The sequence below is a fragment of the Lissotriton helveticus genome, chromosome 5_1, assembly GCF_964261635.1.
Source record: "Lissotriton helveticus chromosome 5_1, aLisHel1.1, whole genome shotgun sequence".
Taxonomy (NCBI): domain Eukaryota; kingdom Metazoa; phylum Chordata; class Amphibia; order Caudata; family Salamandridae; genus Lissotriton; species Lissotriton helveticus.
The window spans coordinates 1665248935-1665267895 of NC_136065.1; the positions used below are offsets into that span (position 1 = coordinate 1665248935).

The window sequence follows — 18961 nt, forward strand, 5'->3', positions numbered from 1 at the left end:
CCACTCTCCACTGCACGCAACAATGCTGAGTAGCTGCAAACATATGCAGTTTTTTTTGTGTCACATTTTATTTGAGACTTGTCAGTATACTTTGGAGCCTTCAATTTAGATGATGGTGAGGTTTCACACATGGATCCATGTGGGATACCAACGCTAGAGGAAAGGTAACTCATTTTCATCAGGGGCATCAAGGCCAAATACTATAGGAGCAGTCTCAGAGAAATACACATTTCTTTACCTAGACAGGATGCATCGAATTGGTGGTGGAGACACACTTACTTCTAGAGCTTTAAGGTTGCTAGAATGTAGTGGAAAGGTGTCGCTGTGAGAAAGTTTTAATTCTACGACTTTCTCCCTAGCTAATATGTACTCTTATCTGCGGTGCCCCTAGCAATATGTGATCGTTTTGGCAATTTTCTTTAGCCGAAAGGCAACCTGGGCACTATTTTTTCAGAACATTGATACTGCTGTTTGACACACTCTGCACTCGCATAAGAAAGAGCTAATGGGTAATGGCTATCTCCAAAAGTGTACAAGGCCACAGCAATAAACAGCCCATCACCAAGTGAACAGGCATGGAATACCTGAAGAGATCTACCACATGCCACTGGCCAACTGAAGAATTTAATTTAGTCCACCACTGCAGGTTGCGATAAGCTCCCTACTATGACCGCTTCTTGAAATCTCACAATGACAATCAGAAAACAAAAGGCTATCCAAGCAAATCTCTCTACCATTTCTCCCTCCAACCTATCCCTGGTCAGAACTATAAACTTTAAACAAAATATCTCCGAATCGACAACTCACTAAAGTAACCAGCTAAATGGACTATAATCATAAACAAGCATTTGCAATGCAATAGGTCTCATTTTAACGCAAATTTAAGCTATAGGCCTTGTAAATGACAAAGCCTTTTATTTATGTTCCAAAAACCAGAACGCAAAAATAAAGGGCATTATCATTTACAATGCTGATAGTTCAGACTCGCGTTATTGCGAGACCTATTGCATTTCCAATGCTTGTTCTTTTGAGCTTCTTTATTCCTCTGATAAATAACAGTTCAAAGCATCCTATCTATATTCATCAGATATTTTTCAGGGTCCGTTTAGTGTTAAAAAATAAAAAAAAGCCAACACGCAATGTTCAATAGTCGCTTTTTCAAGGCTTTATCATTTCTTAATAAACTTCTTCATGAAAAGTGTGCTAAGATTGATGCACACTCAGAGTAGGAATTGTTTGGCTGTTGTCAAACCTGCACTGGTAGTTAGATACCAAAATGTTGAATATTTATAGATGGGGAGGTATTTGCTTTAGTGGAGTGGCCATGTTGGGCTCAGATAATGAGTGTGTACGTGAGGCCGGCTTTGCTCGGCCTGTAGGCATCTGTAGCCCTGGCGGCGGGAGTGGGTGAGGTGAGTGGAGGTGGCAGAGGGGTGTGTGGACTCTGTGGAGTGAGAACCAGGTGTACCTGGAGGGCAGGACGGAATTGGGAAGGAGAGGCTAAGAGCACAAGGGGTGGGGGGGTGAAGGGGGGGGGCAGAGATAGAGATGCAAAGGCAGGGAAGTGCGGAGTTCGGAGCGACACAGTGTGAGGCCAGATAAAGGGAGGAGCGTTGAAGGGCGGGAAGAGGTGAGGAGACAGATGCTGGAGTCCCGAAGAGGGAGACCCACCAACAGGGGCAAGCGTGGAGTTGTTATTCAGAGAGGGAGACAGAGACTTGGGATTTGGGAACACTGTGATCCTGAAGATCCCGAACAGTAGACCACGGAAGAAAGAGTTCAAGCGAGAGGGGGAGGTTAAGAAAGATGCGACGGCGCTGGAGAAGCCAGAGTCGAGAGAGGGTGAACGGAGGAGACATGGACACGAAAGAGCAGTGACAGGAGGCTAGACATTGACAGCTGTTGAAAGGGAGAATAGATTTGATTTATTTTTTTATTTACTTTATGCGTTTTTATATAGCGCGGACTTTACCCGAAGGTGTCAAAGCGCTTCACAATGGGAACAGTAGCGTTACATGAGGAGAAAATTACAAGTGGACGTGTTACAAAAGCAAACGTTACATTGCATGAGGCAAAGATGACAATTGTGCATGTGCCAAAAGCAAACAAAATACAAGAGGTAGCAAGCGATACGTTACAAGAGGAAAAAGTGACATGTGTGCAATTACAAGTAGAGGTAAAAAAAAAGGCAGATAACAAGACCAGGGAGACATGGACGAGAAGGAAGACACTGGAGAAGAGACGGAGCAAGAAAAGTCAAGGCAGGAGCTGTACGAGGTTGTTCTAAAAAAACAAATCTTCTGGTCGTGACGTGCGATCATTGGAGGGGGTGCAAGGGATGAGGGAACACGGCCTGGGGGAAGCTGGCTGGGGAGGGGGGGGAGAAATGCAAGGAAGTTAGGGGAGGAGAAGCCGAGAAGCCGCAGAGCGCACGCTGGGCGAAGCCCTTTGATGTGCTGTGCGGCAAATGGAGGGAGGCTGATGCGCGTTCAAGTTTGAACACGTGGTTCACATGAACTGCATGAAAACGCCAGCAAAAAGCTGGTGGTTTCATGAGCATTTTGAGCACTTGAATTCTCGTTCCTCAATGCGCTTGCGCGCATTTAAGGTCACGAGACCTAAAAATACAATAATGGGATCTCCAAAACTTCCCAAAATTACAGCTTACTGAAAACCATAAACTGTGTGCCTCTCCCATCCTTCTTCATCCATCACACTGCTAAGCGATGCGTCCCACAATGTGATAACGCCACCTCCGTGGTAATTTATATATGACATGGAAACACTTCCCACATAGGATCTAAACACAAGCATTGGAAATGCAATAGGTCTCGCAGCATTAGAGTTAGTGCATTTAGAATTGTTTATGGGTTTTTTGTTGTAAATCTTTTGCATTTTTTTTTTTTTTTGCCAATGCTAAAGAATTACAAATCAAAAAAGCAATAAACAATTGTAAAAGCTGTAACTAAAAATCCTACGAGACCTATTGCACTGTGTGAGGGTGAGGTGTTGAGGGTGAGTGAGGGTGGGGGTGAGTGAGGAGTTGAGTGTGAGTGAGGTGTTGAGGGTGAGTGAGGTGTTGAGGGTGAGTGAGAGTGAGAGTGAGTGAGGGTGAGGGTGAGGGAGGGTTATTGCGAGTTAGGATGAGGGGTTGAGGGTGGGTGATGGTGAGGTGAGACATTCCTTTTAGCCAAACATGGTGTCGATTTCTCTGTTGATTCGACCCCTTCTATTCCTGACTCTGCTTGCCGGTCCATGCAAATGAAAAATCCCTTGTTTTACGCCCCTACCAGGTGTTTCTAAATGTTAATGTGCGTGTATATGTTTTATAAGACACAGCCAGTGAGATAACAGGAGGTTATCGCCCCGCCCCCACAAACACATGCTGGCCGGAGACAAAAGGCAGCTGGAGTATGTGTGACCCCGGATCCCTGAGTCCTGTTTGTTAAAGCATGTAGACTTTGTTTATGTTGGGCGCATGTTATCATGTTTTGTTTTAGAGAGCTCAAAGAGAACCCTGACACGCGCCTTACCAATAGCAGAGAGGTCTGGGTGGGCGAGATATGCATTTTACGATAACTAGGGTTAAGGGGCTTTCCTTTACGTACTGAAAGATCTGCGGCAGGAAGTTGTCAACGTAAATAAACACCTGGATACAAACCAAATTGTCCTATGCCTACTTTGTACAAACGTGCAGGTAAGAGCAGAAAAAGAAACACCTGGATGCATTAGCGACTTCGCAGAATTCTGTAAGAAGTGCTGCGACTGCTAGAGGTGGAAGGTGAATATGCCACAAACCGACCCGCACTTCCGACACAGTTCTGGGCAGTGAAGCGGAGGGCGGTCTGAAGTTGAATTGGGAAAAGCTTGTGCTGAGTGTTTGGTTACAGTTCTGGGCGGAGGCAGGAGAAGCTTGTGCTGGAGTTCCTAGGATGGGCGGTGCTGGCAGACTACCATTTACGTAGTAACAACAAGAAAGGGTGGAGGGGGCAGGGGAGGAGGGGGCAGGGGAGGAGGGGTCCGGGGAGGAGGGAAGGGCCAGAGGGACTTGATGGGAGTGGTGGGGGGGAGGGGGAGGGTATAGAGAGGGAGAGGAGGAGAGACAGGACAGGGGGAAGCAGCAGAGACACGGCGGGTAAAATAAACAAACAAGCCTTTCACCGTAACACGGCTGGCAGGGGAGGGGGCGGAGAGGGGAGAGGTGCGACACGGCAGTAGGAGGAGGAGGGGGGAGGAGAGTAGGGGAGGCACGGCCTAGCGGCAGGCAGGCAGGGGAGGAGAGGAGGAGGGGGGAGGAGAGTAGGGGAGGCACGGCCTAGCGGCCGTGCAATCAAGTAGTGAGGGGGCGGAGCTGGGGGAGGCTGTGAGAGAGAGTAGGCAAGGCAGGCGGCTGGGGGCATGTGCACGCGCTTTTAAGCTCAATGCACATGCGCATTGAGCTTAAAAGTCACGGGCACTGCAAGGAATCGCCACGATTCCTTGCAAGTTAGATAAAGTCTGGATGAGCCCCTATAGTCTCGCTTGCTCGATGCGCATGCGCATCGACAGGCGAGACCTAAAAAACAGCACAATCACCCTACACAGTGTAGAGTGCTGCCTATGTAGGCAAGCGCTTCAGGGCCACATGCTGGTCGTAAGCCGTATATAAATGTTCTAATGCAATCATATTAAATTAACATTAGTTCTAATAGGGGTGGTGGGATATTTCATTTCACTCTCTCCATTTTTTTACAGTACCTGTGAGGAGTCATGTGTGAGCTTGGTGCACTTCAAGGTTGGGCTGGAGTATATTTGAACGTGTTTTGACACCTATGGACTGCAGTATTTTATGAGTGTGTGATATTATAAGCATCTCCTTTCCAAAGCACCTTAAATTTCCATTTACCCCTCCCATTTAGTATTACGTTTTCCCCATTTTGTAGCCACTTCCCCTTGTATCTCCCACGTCTACTGCAAACACCCATACCTATATATGCAGATATCGCTGTAAACTAGGTTAAGAAAAGATAGGAGAGGCAGAGGCCTCTAACTGTAGGTTTGGGAACAGAATTGTACATGAGTAGTACTAGTTTGCATATTACAAAATCTAGTCTATGAATACATATCAATATATTTTTACCAGCTTTGACATGAAAATAACGACCAAGTTGGTAAAATACTGGCAGCTAGAAACCCTAATAGCAAGCAGAATACATGTTTCAGGGAGTGGTTAAGTTGGACACACATGTGTAAAGGGGCACTATTTACCCTGGTGTGACTATTTTGTTGTTCCAGGATCTGGAACGAGATCCTTGTTTGTATTAGGACCGCCCCAGCCCTGCTCGAATTTAGCAATTTGTTTAAAGAGCACTATATCATGAAACTGCAGACCCCTGCTCCCACAAACCAAAGGCCTCTGCAGCTAATCTCTGAATGTATCCTTGCCTTCGACCCTACAGTGCTTTGCTGCCTTTTGGCTATGTTCGTGCAATAATAACAAAAACGCATACTTGAATAAGTTTCGGGGCGACCAAGAAGGCTTGAAGAAAAGGACCACCGTCTAATGGTATAAAGTGAAGTATACTCTAACCCAGTTTTCGGCTGGATTTCCAATGTGGAAATGCTTCCGAGAGTCTTCCTTTCCCTGTTCAGGTCTGTCCTGAAAGCTAGCATTGCCAAATGTAACAACTAGAATGCCTGCAAAATACCCCCTCATTCCACTCCGATATTGGTGCCTGATGACGCTTACCATAACCCTAACGTAAATATGTTACTATTAAATGCTTCTCTGTGCGATGTACTGTCTTTTGCTTTGTTGAATTCCTCATCAATCATGTCTATATGTTGCCAACCTACCACCAACATACTTATGCTCTGCATTCTCGGCACAGAGTCTACGTCACTCTTGCTCCACATAAATACAGTGACACAAATGCTGAAGCAAAATGTAGGAATAATTAACATACTGGGAGAGTTATTGGTGGTGAGAAATGGGCTGTGTGCGGATAAAAGTGGGAGGCCTGTGGGAACACAACGGAGTGCGGCGTAAGTTGTGTGGTGACCCAGGAGGGCACTGTGTGGTTCCTGTGATTATACACATAATATACTGTGACCTGAATGGAGACGGGTAGCCTTCACACCATACACCTTGCATGCACGCCTGTACTTAAAGATGAGAGATACGAGGGCAGGGTGCTCACTTGTGGAAGTCGGTCACGCAGTAGACCTTGTTGTTGAAGTCCACCATGAACGGGATGCCATCCAGCCTCTTGTTACAGACCACACAGCGGAAGCAGCCGGGGTGGAAGGTCTTCCCCAGAGCAGGCAGGATCTAGAGGGAGCACAAAGAGCATGAGACTGAATATGACTGACTGCAGCATAACCAGGCACTTCAGCCTACTACCTGCAGCACTCAAGCCTGACATACCAGTGCGCGTTTGAGATTGAACCCTTCGACACTCTGGCCGGTCCTAAGGTGTTGTGGCTTTTTGAGACTGCAAACAGATGCTGACCTACGATATCCATGCTTACTTCAACAGAATGCTTAAAGCAGGTTAGTGACTGACTGTGCTTGGAGACTATTCTCACTGCTGCAGAATCAGCAAAGTGGTGGTCAAGCAAAGTAACATGTACTTATCACTGCATGCCAAGAAGCAAGGCAAACAACACAAATGTGCAAAGAAGCCCTGTATTCACCAGACTGCAGCTCTGTCTGTGTGCTTAGGTGTGTCTGGTGTTGTGTCTTGACAGGTGTTTCAGAGTAGGGAAACAATTACAAATCTATGTAACACCCCATAAGGTTTATCAACAGTGGTACTTGCTACAGCACTGGTACATCCTACAGCGGCCAGGTATGACATACTGGAGTGCCCCAGGTCTGAAAAACCAAACTTCCAACCACACAAGCATGACTAAATGCAGTAGACTAGCCCGACCTAGTAAAACACCCCTACTAGCTAAATCACCCCAATTTGTCTTACTATTGTACCAACCACACAAGCCTGGCCTACCAAAATTCCTATGTCTGGCGAACTACAGCCCCACACAAGGCTGGCATACTTCAGCAGCCCAGCCAGCAACACTATAGGACTTCACAAGCACAACTTCTTATCTACCACAGCTTTTCAGTATGACTTGCAGCACCCAATCCTCACCTACCAGAGTGCATACAGCAAACAAGGAGATGATGGACGGAGCTCTGAAACTTTTTAGACACTCACACCAAGTCACAGATCTGGGTTGAATCCATCATCGTTCTTTAGGTCACTTGTCCACCCCAGTTCAGACCCAGCCAACTGCAAATCAGTCTTGACCCTGTTTCTCATGGGAACAGTCCAGTCGGAACTGCCAAGCCAGGTCTTCCCTGGACCAGAAACATGCATCCTGGAACCGGTGTCGGGGTAACACCCCTCATCAGCCAGGTTAGCTTGAATCCAGTGGCATAGTGAGCAAGGGACCCATGTCTGGGCATAGCCTGACAACTTAGGTGCGAACAAAGCAAACACAAGGAAATCATGGACAGAGCGCTAATACTTTTCAGAAACTCACCCCCAGTCACAGATCTGGGTCGAATCCATCGTCGTTCTAGCTTGGCAGTTCGAGCTGGGCTGTTCCCATGAGGATCAGGGACAAGAATGATTTGCATATGGCTGGGTCTGAACTACAGTGGCGAAGTGAGCTGAAGAACAATGATGGACTAAACCCAGATCTGTGACTGGAGTTGAGTGTCGGAAAAGTTTCAGTGTTCCGTCCAACATCTCCATGTGTTTGCTTTGTTCGCCCCAAGTTGGCAGGGAATGCCCAGACTTGGGTCCCTTGCTCACTTTGCCACTGGATTCAAGCTAACCTGGCTGATGAGGGGTGTTACGCCGAAACCGGTCTCAGTATGCTTGTTTCCGGTCCAGGCAAGACCTGGCTTGGCAGTTCGAGCTGGACTGTTCCCATGAGGAACAGGGCCAAGACTGATTTGCATATGGCTGGCTCTGAACTGGGGTGGCGAAGTGAGCTAAAAAAATTATGATGGATCCAACTCAGATCTGTGACTGGGTGAGTGTCTGAAAAGTTAGTTTCAGCGCTCCGTCCATCATCTCCTTGTGTTTGCTACCAGAGTGCATACCTGCAGCTCCACAAGCGCAACTCCACTTACCTGACTACAAGCCCCCAATACCAATCTACTTTAGCACCCTAGGTGGGGTCTGTAACACCTCAAACCTTAACTTCTACAACAGCAGAAGTCAAACCTACAGCATCACCTGTTATTACATTACTGAGACACACACACAGCTCTAGCCATGCACCTCAATACTATCCTTTAACACCTCTTGCTATTCCTGCACATACCACAATCAAAGCTCTGCAGGGTCACTTCAGCTGTGTATGACATGCAACCCCTACTCAAGCAGTACTGGGACCAGGTACAGTGCTGCAAGAATAGCCCAATAGTGACATGTAACAGGAACTGATATTCCAATGGTGGAACCGCAATCAAAGCTCTGCTAATGTACCTCACTCCTAATCAACAATGACCGCTTGGCGCCCACATTTGCTCTGATAATTCACATCACTCCCTGCTTAGCTTTATTAATGCACTTTAATCCTGATCTGTATCAACAGTAGCACAACATGCTCTGGCAGTACTGACACACACAAACACACAGCTCCTTTATGGCACCTCAATCTTCTACTTGCAGAAACACACATACACAGCTCAGGTTCACAATCTGCAGGGCACCGTAAGGGGAAGAATCCTGCCAGGGTAATAGGGGCATCCCAGGTACCTCATTAACAGCAAGCCCATCACGCGGGAACTCAAGAAGTTCGGACATGTACCTCAAGTCTGATCTACAAATCCTTTGTCTGTAACTGCCCACAACATGCAGCAAATACTCACCTTTTCCAAAATTAGGTGGCCGCACATGCAACATTTTTCTGCAGCTTCCTGAAAGCCTGAAAACTAGAGAAAATGGGAAAATGCACCAAGTTTATGATACAACAAAAGGGAGAAGAAATGTTTAACAGTCCTCACATATTACTTACCAGTCAACCCTCGCCTATCACTAGCAAGGTAGCAGTCATCATGAGGTTCATACACATTGCTCACAAGTTGGTTTCTCACATCATCCACCAGGCAGTCCACAATCCTCGCTTACCAGGCAGTTCTGACATTCCTCGCCAAGCAGTCCTCGCACTTCAATCACAAGGAACCCCTTGTCCATCACTCACCAAGTATTCCCAAACATCACCGCGCATGTATTTCTAGCGCAATTCTCTCGCGGTAGCTGTTGTAATATAAATGAATCCAGCATCCAAGACTACAAGGGCAGTTTCCGGCTCCAAAGCAGCTCTTGATCTTAACATCTTAATGAATCATCCTACCTAATCTACACATGGACTACTGGACATCATTTAGATTACAAAAGTGGCCTTCACACATTTCTCACCAGAATTTCCCCACACATCCCTCACCAGTGATTCTTCACTTATCACTTTCCAGGCAGTGGACATATAGTACTCAACAGGCAGCCCTCGCACATTACTCACCTGATGTCCATGACAGTGTTACAAGGCAGCTCTTGCACCACACACTTGTGGCACAACGCTTGCCTGGCAGCCATCACACATCGTTCGGAAGGCAGCCATCAATCGTATCAATCACCCGCCAACCCAGGCACTTCATACGCCAAATATCCACGCACAATGTTCATCAGGCAGACCTCGCACATGGCTCACTAGTTCTGCACCATTGGATCTTTCATAGATTCATATGCTTGAATCATTCACAGCTGTCAGGCTGCAAATATATGGTACTTTTAAAATGGCAATGAACTGTGTTAAAATGGTGAGAGGCCCAACAACAGTGTTTGATTAGAGGCACACACACCTCATTGGCAACAACTCAAACTTCAGCCAATGAGGTGGTTGTGCTGGGCTCTCTACTTCCACTATCGGCCAACTTAGCTCAGATTTATACCACATGTGTTGTGGAGTCCCTAAAAAACCTCTGCTCTTTGCATTCGAACACAAATTGGCTGGATTTTCAATGTTTTCTTGATCTTCCCTGGACTACAGCCAGCCCTACCGTCAGCTACACTCAGCTGTGAGGTATTTTAGGGTACTTTTAGATTCTCCTAAATGTCATCGTGGTAGATATGAGAAACTTTAAGATCTGTTAACCCTGTGGAAAGAGATCCACGCAGATAACTCGCACTTAGAGTATTTATGTTATGTTAATCGGACTTCTATTGCGCGCAGCTGCCCCAGCAAAGGGGCTTCCAGGCGCAGTGATTTTGTGCCTATATCTATCTTCACAGTGCGACATCGGCATGCCCTCAAAGAATGATAGGCAAAGGAGGCTGGCCTATATAACCTCAAAGCGACAGCATTTCCGCCTCTACAGGGGATGCCTCCTTGTGGGGCGATGATTCCATACAAAGGGCCCCATAAACCACACTTTTTCAAAGGTTGTGTGAAAGAGAAAGCAACCTGAACTTCCATAACTGGAGTTCTCCAATGAAGTTCCCATTCCTAATTCCACAATGGACAAAATACAATTTCCTCAGAAAAGGTGTGAAAAGCAGTTTTGGAGCACCCTGCACATGAATGGCACAAAAAAAGTTCTGCTGAGGCCCACTTAATCTTACCGGCTACACTGTTGTAAATAGGAAGTCTACCATCATCAACAAGGAAGTTACCATTGTCAGGCACCATCCTTCAACGGCACAGACTACAACTGTCTTGTTGCTGACGGCCACACACTGCCGTTGTTAACACCACAGACGCCCACCCTGTAGCTGAGTAAGAAGACGCAGTCATGATCATCCAATGATGAAATCATCAATGATGACCCCATCACTACCAAAGACCCCATTGATAACTTCGGAGACACCACTACTATTTCCAGCACCAGCAGTGATACTATCAAGGAAAGCCTTTACACCATCACTGGATATTCTCATCTCTTACTTGCAATCACCGCTAAAAGTGTCAACTTATTTACCAGTCCATAACCTGGATTCAAAAGGTGAAGTCAATGTCAGCATCCAGGAACAAGCTTCGGATATGACACTGAGAAGCCCCACATTCCACTGAATAAAACTGGTTATTTTATTCACTATCATGTTAATAATTTTAAATGACAATCTTTTTAATTTAAACTATTCAATGTAATGAAATCCAAATATTTTACAGTTGTTAAAATGTAAAAATTGAGCAATTACTTATATAATGCATTTTTTTTAAATAAAACGGGATATAGCTTTTATTAGTGGAATGGGTGGCTAATGTTTTTGGATTAGGGTGAATAAATAAATATTGGGGATTATACATGAACCCTGACAGCAGAAAATGATTTTAGACTATATTGTCGTGAATGAAACAAAATTAAAGATTAATTTTTAAAATAATTTTTAAAAGAATTTGAATTTAAATGTTACATGTTATTTAAAATATATATATTGGATTATATAGAATAATATTGATCCCAGCAATATATGCACTTTCTCCAGTTTTTGTGGGATTGGAATTTGATTTGTAATCCATTCCCACTCAATATATGCACTTGAGCAATGTTTGTGGATTGGTGTTAGAATAGTAAATCCGACACCTGGAATCTGGGGACCACGGTTCGATCCCCGGCTCCGGTGGCAGGTTAGCCCAGCACCATGTGACTCTGGGCAATAGCTCGCTTAATCTTCCCGACGGCCCCCAGCGCCTAGAGACCCTTACGGGTGATTGTGCGCTTTACAAATGTTGACTTTACTTTACTTTACACCCCATAGCCCAACATATACCCTTTTCCCAATATCTGTTGGATTAGAGTTAGAATAGTAAACCTGGCCCCCACTATGTGCACTGTCCTCTGTGTTTGTTGGATTGGAGTCAGAATGGTACATCCCCCCAATCCCCCAATATTGACAGTTTCCACAATGAGAGTTGAATTGGAGTTAGACTAGTAAATTTGATCCCTCAGATTACATGCTCATTTCCCAGTGTTTGTGGGCTCGTTGTTACAATAGTAAATTATAATCCATAGCCCCAATATACACCTTTTGCCCCCTATCTGTGGAATTGGAATTAGAAAAGTATACCTGATACCATCCCCCAAACATATGCACACTGTTCCCACTGCCGAAGTGGCTGTTTTTAGAAAAGTACATTAAACCCTTTTGTTTATGCTCCTTTCCCAGTGTTTGTGATACTGGAGTTAGAAAAGCACTTTCCCCAATGTTTATGGAAGCAGTGTTAGATTAATAAATATTACCCTCCAAAATTAGGTTTTCTAAAATGTTCGTGGCACTGGAGTTAGAGTAGTGAATTTGAATCTGCAAAATGGAATAAATATATTACATTAACACCCTTTAATTTAATGTTATCTATATTTTTGCTCTATTTTAAACATTTTAAATTATTTTATAAATATTTATTACCTATGTGGAATATCTTTCAAACGTATGTATATTAGACAAATAATATTTATGATCAGATTTAATTTTTTCATGAACAATGCATACATTTTGGGTTTATACATTTTAATTTCAAATGTTCATTATAAAAAATATTTTCCATCATTATTCATTTTTATTTTGAATATATAAAAATATATTTATAAATGTAGATCAGATTTTCGCGCCAAGACAGAAGCACAATGTACGTTGTGTTTATGTCTCAGCACACCTCATACAGTAAAAAACATGCATTCAAGGACATCTATAAAAGGTCATGCCAGAGAGAAACCTAGAAACTGTTAAGAACGCTCAATAAAGGAGATGGGATTTCAAAGACGCCCGAAAAAGATGCAACGTGAAAGAATTCTATATGGAGATCAGATTTTAGTTAATGGTAATAGTTACTGAAAAACGTACTGTAATTTATATTGTAATAAAAGGAGTTTTAAAAATTGCCGATTTTTATCATGTGTTCATTTTTATTAAATAATTTAAAACATAATATTTATATTTTACATTTTAGAGATTGTATATTTAAAAAATTATATTTGGTCTGCTTGGGAAAATATTCGAAAATATTATAATAAAAAAATACATAATTACATGTGGACCATGTTATATGGATTTTTTCAAATACTTTATTCAATTTCTTTGTACACTAATATTGTAATCAATATTATGGTGAAAGCCGATGTTTTTCAGAAATACTATAGTTTTGTAGTCTAGATTTTGGTAGTTGATGTTTATAATCACTATATTTTGCGGTTATATTTGTACTTTATGTTTGTGTCGTTAAGTTAAAAGTACATAAACTCTTTATTTTTGCTTTTAATACTTTTGACACATTTTTTTTGTGTCGGGATATTTTTGTGTCCTAGGTTTGACATACAGTGATTTGTTACATATCAAGTCGCTCTTAAACACCACTCACCAAGGAATCCTCACATCTGCTGTCCTCTTAAAACACACACACCATGCAATCTTCATTAATCATTTAACATTGCGGCCTTACAAAGTACTCACCAAGTAGTCCTCTTCGCAGTACACCGAGCCCTTTACGTTATAGAAGGCCTTCTCCCTCAGAGTTCGTCCTACAGAAGAGTGAGAGCAAAGAGAAACTGAGCGCCATGGGCAGCCTCTCAATTTCTACTCTACGCACCTCTCTCCCAACCTTCCTCTCCGCATAATCACTCACTCTGCTCCTCTCCCTCCCATTTCTCTCTCTCTAACCCTTCTCGGAGAATGACTGAAAGATGTGCGTCCTCAGACGATGGGGACAGGTGGGGATAGATGCCACCTAGTTGTCGCACCCGATTGCAGCTCTAAGCCGGTTTAGGTTGGGATGTTCTGCTTTCTGGGCGTAAACAGGACCTTGGGAGCGCCTTCGGCCAGATGTGTTTCCTCAATAAACTTACCTTATTTCCCCGCTCACCGGTACAGTCTTTTGCGTCCTCTCTCTTCTCCCTGGGGGTGGGTTGGGAGCCCGTTAGGAGATGCCTTGGGCACCTCCATACTCCTAAATCCTTCTGCTTCACGCTTCACAGAATCCTCTAGTGAGGATTTCTGGGATAAACGTATTGCCAAATCCAAGGCGGCTGCCACACCATTGTCAATGAGAGATTTCCAACCTAACATGGTGGCACCACTGGCTTTCAGGCAATTGCCTGCTTAAAGGGTATAAAAGGAAGGGATTCCTTTACCCCTTGCATTGCATTGCTTCGTCAGTCCTGTCAATGTGTTTCCTCACTTCAGACCTTCTCTAGGGGATTCCTGGGATAGTCAGTCTCTACCGGTTCCTGTTCCTGGCTGCTCCAAGTTTTCCTCCAGCTTTCTACTGCATCTTGGAAGTATTTAATTTCTTCTTGATTGTCTCTATTCAACCACCTAGATAGAGCCTTGCCACCATTTAAGAGTTTTTTTCCCCTTGAGCCTTTTCCTCAGTTCGGGACTCTTTCTGAAAGGCACCATCTGCTTAGGCACTATCTAGTGTCGGCATCACGATGACGACTGGAAGGGGGTCGCCCATACATCTGACCAAGACCGTTAAAACCTGGGCTTCCCGACCTACCCACACACAGCCAGAGGCCCCTCGCTAGAGGCGTAAGTCCCCTGAAACCTAGCTATGTATCACTTGGGAGGCATGTGACTAGCACTGGGCTTTTCAGTAAGCAATCACTCTCTTCAGGTGCGTTAGTCCAATAAGTTAGTTTTTGTGTGTATGTTGTGCATGTATGTTATGCCTATGTCTCAGTGCTCCTCAGGGAGTTATAAACATGCATTTAAGACAGTCTATACAAGGTCATGCCAGAGAGAAACTGTTAATAACGCTCGGTAGAGTGGGTAGTATTTCAAAGAGGCCCTAAAAAGATGCAACATGAAAGAGGAGCTTATAGATACAGGAGTTTGGCAGTCTACGGACAAGAATAGCAAAAGGTTTGAAGCGAGTGTGCACACCTGAAGCGGTGCTGGGGGGACCAGCCTTACTGGGGGTGGCGGGGCAAAGAGTATTATTATTATTATTATTAGCGAGTTTTATATAGCGCCTGGTTACCCTTGGGCATCCCAGCGCTGATCCAGAAGAAGGCACTGCCACTGTAAACACAAGAACTAGACAGTAAATAAATGAGTTTTTAAAAGCTTACGGAAGCGAAGAAGACTCGTTTCCGCGCGTAAGTACAGAGGCAGAGAATTCCATAGCATGGCCACATTTACAGAGAAGGGAGCAAGAAGGGACAAAGAGTTGAACGAGAGGAGTAGGATGAGGGGTGGAGGAGTGGACATTGAACACAATTAAAGACCATTCATAAGAAGCAAAATTGGAAACGGGGAGATAGGAAGACAGAAGAAAGATTAGGTGAGGAGAGGGTTGACCTGTGGGGGCAAAGAGGGGGTAAAAAAACAGGTGTCAGAGTTAAGATGTTAGAGGAGCAAGCGAATAGGCAGAAAGAGCAATCAGCATGCTGGACCAACGGTGGTCAAGATGGGATGAAATTGGCACTGAAAATGTATTATTGGTGGCCGGAGCAGATACATTTTGAATAGAAGGTGATGCCGAGATGCTGATGGGGAGGGAGAAATGTGTCAAGGGGAAAAAAGTTGGAATGGGTAGAGAAACAGTGAGGGGAGGGTGCAGGGAAGAAAATAATGTCAGCTTTCACTGATCGAAGTGTAATGTGTGAGAAGACACAGGAGATTATGTTGAGAGATGCCTCGAGCTCTAAGAGGGGCGCCTTGAAGCTGACAGGGCACCTGGGGCAGTCGAAGGCACTGGAGTAGCGCCCACGTGTCAAAACAGCTCTTGGTACCCTGGTTGCTCTGTCACAGTAGAGCACCTTTGACTAACAGGATCCCCCACAGCCAGTAAATGCCGCCCAAACGGACAAAGACGGGCGACTGCGAACAAGAGGTGGTGATCACTGCGCTTGCCGGCAGAGTATACGGCAGTCTTGACGGGGCCATCGGGGGGGGAGGGGGTGACGTAAGGGGCTGGGAATGTGTGGAATGTTTGGTTTCCTCCCTCCTCATAATACATCCCTCTGCGCACCTCCCTCCAAGCTGCACCTTTCGTGCCCGACCAGTCTCGGTCTCTCCCCCTCGCCTTTCTAGCCAAGCAGAGCCGTCTCTCTCCAACGCTAAATCCCTACTCCAGGGGTACACAGTTTCTGACGCCCCCAAACACGGCGCTCCGTCCCCTCACTCACCGCAGGTGGCGCACACGAAGCACTGGGTGTGGTAGAGGCTGTCCTGAGCCTGGCAGGCATTATTCACTCCGTAGATGCCCTTATTGCATTTTATGCACGTGCCTGTAGGAGGGAAGGAGAGAGTGGGGTGTGTGAGCAGCCTGTCCATTTATTTTATTTATGTGTTCAAAGAGTTTGATGTAGCGCTGGCTAGACCCGAAGGTATCAGAGCGCTTTACATAAGGTTCAACAATGTAACAGAAAATGATCAACACATTACGTCAAAAAATAAGCAATACATTAAGAGAGGAGAGAAAGGAGAGGAAAAAATAGTGGAGGGGGAAGGGGAGGTGAGAAGAGGGAAGATACAGCAGAGAGACTAAAGGAAGTCTGTCTAAAGACCGACTGGGTAGGTGACGTGCAAGGAGGGAGTCCACGGCCCATCTCCCCTTTAGCTAAACAAGGTAACTCCATCGGGCATCAGACAAAATAGTTGGGTCTCAAATGGCGAGGGAAAAAGTTCACAGAAGAACAGGGTGGGGACTAAGGGCAAGGACAGGTGAGGGCAAAGGTCAGAAGCTTGAAAGAGTAAGGCGGAGAGGGGTGGGGGAAAGGAGAGGGGGGAGATAAGGTCAGGTCCATTGGAAACCAGTGTCCCACAGCTCACACCCGGGTAGGCAATGTGACCGTCTGCAACATCGGCATGTGTACGGGAACCAAGTGACTTCGTCTGCCCAAAGACATTACAACAACCACGCAGTTTCATCTAACACAAATTAACAACCTATTTTATTCTTGGGATCGTAATACGGGTTTACTCCAGTGGCTCCATGGAACTAACACACCTGAAAGCAAAGATTTGTTAAAAGTACAGCTCAGTACTAACGAACAATCTCCTTGGGGGCATGAGTCATTGATAAATTTATGGCTGAGTGTGAATCTGTAAAAATCTTATAACATACATCACTGTCAAATTAGAACATGAAAAGCTTGAGGGACTAATAAGTGATGTAAGTCACAACATCGGTGTTCGACAGTGGGTATACTTTGTGGAATGGTCCAGTTTCAAGCACAAAACAAGAAATGGTTTCTGACTTTTGTGTAGTGAAATTGTTTTTCAAGCTTCCTTGCACCACAGAGAACAAGCAGTGCATGGTATTCAGCAGTGCAAGCCTTGCTCTCAGGCACAGGTACAGCTCTGACAGCAGCAACGCAACCACAAATACACCCCGCGCTCCGCAGTAACAGTTCGAGCTTACAACACACACGCATAACAGAAGAGACTGAACCTACTGGCGTTGTTGGTGTGGTTTGCCCATGCTGTGTAGCATTGCCCACAGCTGCACTGTCTTTGTAATTTAAACAGACACACAAACGTGCACACTCTCCTACGTGCTTTTCGTGTGACACCACGCGATTGCATTCCTATCCAGGCAAACCTTTCCCTCTGATGTCCTATCTTTTCCATCCCACCTTCTCTGCCACTGCCATGGTCACACATCTCTCCTGTGACCTTATTGATCAATCCGTCACTTGTCATTCCCCCCAACCCCTGTCCACCAAGTACTCATTCCTCCTTATTCATCCAGACTCCATTGAATCGCTACTCAGCTTGAAGAGCCCCCTGCTATTCCGTGCTCACACTCTCTGCTGATACCCCACCCACAGCAATCCCATGAGCAGTCAGCAGAGCTCTGAACAACCAATACCTTTTGCCCTGGGACGTACTGAACCAGTCCTCTCATTCTCAGCCACCTCCCAGGCAAGAGCAATCATCGATTTCGCCTGTTCCACCCAGCCAGAGACACCAACCAGCGCAGTCAACTGACCCCCGTTAGCTAATGCATTAGATTCATGGCCCTGCTCAACCCCATCCTTTCATCCTCCGCTGCCACTCTGGCAAGAGTGATAGTCATTCTCATCTAGACCATCAGGAATCACCTGACCACCTGTTCTAACAAACGACTAGCTTGCAACCTAATCAAAGCCAGATCATTTAGCAAAAACAGAATCCACATCTACGACCCATTAACTAGCCTGGGAGAGGCACCGAACCTGCACAGTCTGCCATCTGTGGCTAAGTCAAGTAGACAATTGATTCTAATGGAGTCTACATTCTTGACTTGTTATCTGCCACAAAAGCAAAAGGATCAAATGATAGACGGAATGCTGAAACAATGCAAACATTCACCCTCAGTCACAAGGATCTGGGTTTAATCCATCATTCCTTTGCTCACCACCCCATCCCAGTTTGGACCCAGCCATATGCAAATCAGTCTTGACCCTGTTCCACATGGGAACAGTCCAGGCAGTCCAGCCCAAGCTGCCAAGCCAGGTCCTCCTGGCTCACTGTGGCACTGGATTCAAGCTAGCCTGGCTGATGAGGGGTGATGCTCCGAAAACGGTCCTAGGATGCTTGTTTCCGGTCCAGCAAGGACCTGGCTCAGCAGTTCTCATGAGGAACAGCGTCAAGACTAATTTGCATATGGCTAGATCCAAAATGGGGTGGCATGGTGGGTAAAAGAACAATGGATTAAACCCAGATCTTTGTGACTAGGGGGTGAATGTTTTCATTGTTCAGCATTTCATCCATCATTTGTTTCCTTTTGCATTTGTCACCTTAAGTGGTAAGGGTATTCCCAGATCGGAGTCCCGTGCTCACTGCGCCACTTAATTAAAGCTAGTCTGGCTGATGAGGGGTGATGTCCCAAAACCGGCCCCGGGATACTTGTTTCCTGTCCAGGGAGGACCTGGCTTGGCAGTTAGGGTTGGACCGTTTCCATGAGGAACAGGGTCAAGACAGATTTACATATGGCTGGGTCCAAACTGGGGTGGTGGGCAAAAGAATGATGGATTAAA

General features: G+C 45.4%; 1 protein-coding gene across 2 annotated transcripts in view; it reads right to left on the reverse strand.

Moving 5' to 3' along the window:
* AJUBA (ajuba LIM protein) overlaps nucleotides 1–18961 on the reverse strand; it is a 77258-nt gene that overhangs the window by 36655 nt on the left and 21642 nt on the right. For both annotated transcript variants that reach the window (XM_078644889.1, XM_078644888.1), the window contains exons 2-5: nucleotides 16124–16225; nucleotides 13446–13513; nucleotides 8870–8932; nucleotides 6180–6310 (exon numbers count right to left, since the gene is read on the reverse strand). In XM_078644889.1, the coding sequence (XP_078501015.1) occupies nucleotides 6180–6310; nucleotides 8870–8932; nucleotides 13446–13513; nucleotides 16124–16225 (364 nt within the window). The remainder of the gene's footprint in view (nucleotides 1–6179; nucleotides 6311–8869; nucleotides 8933–13445; nucleotides 13514–16123; nucleotides 16226–18961) is intronic.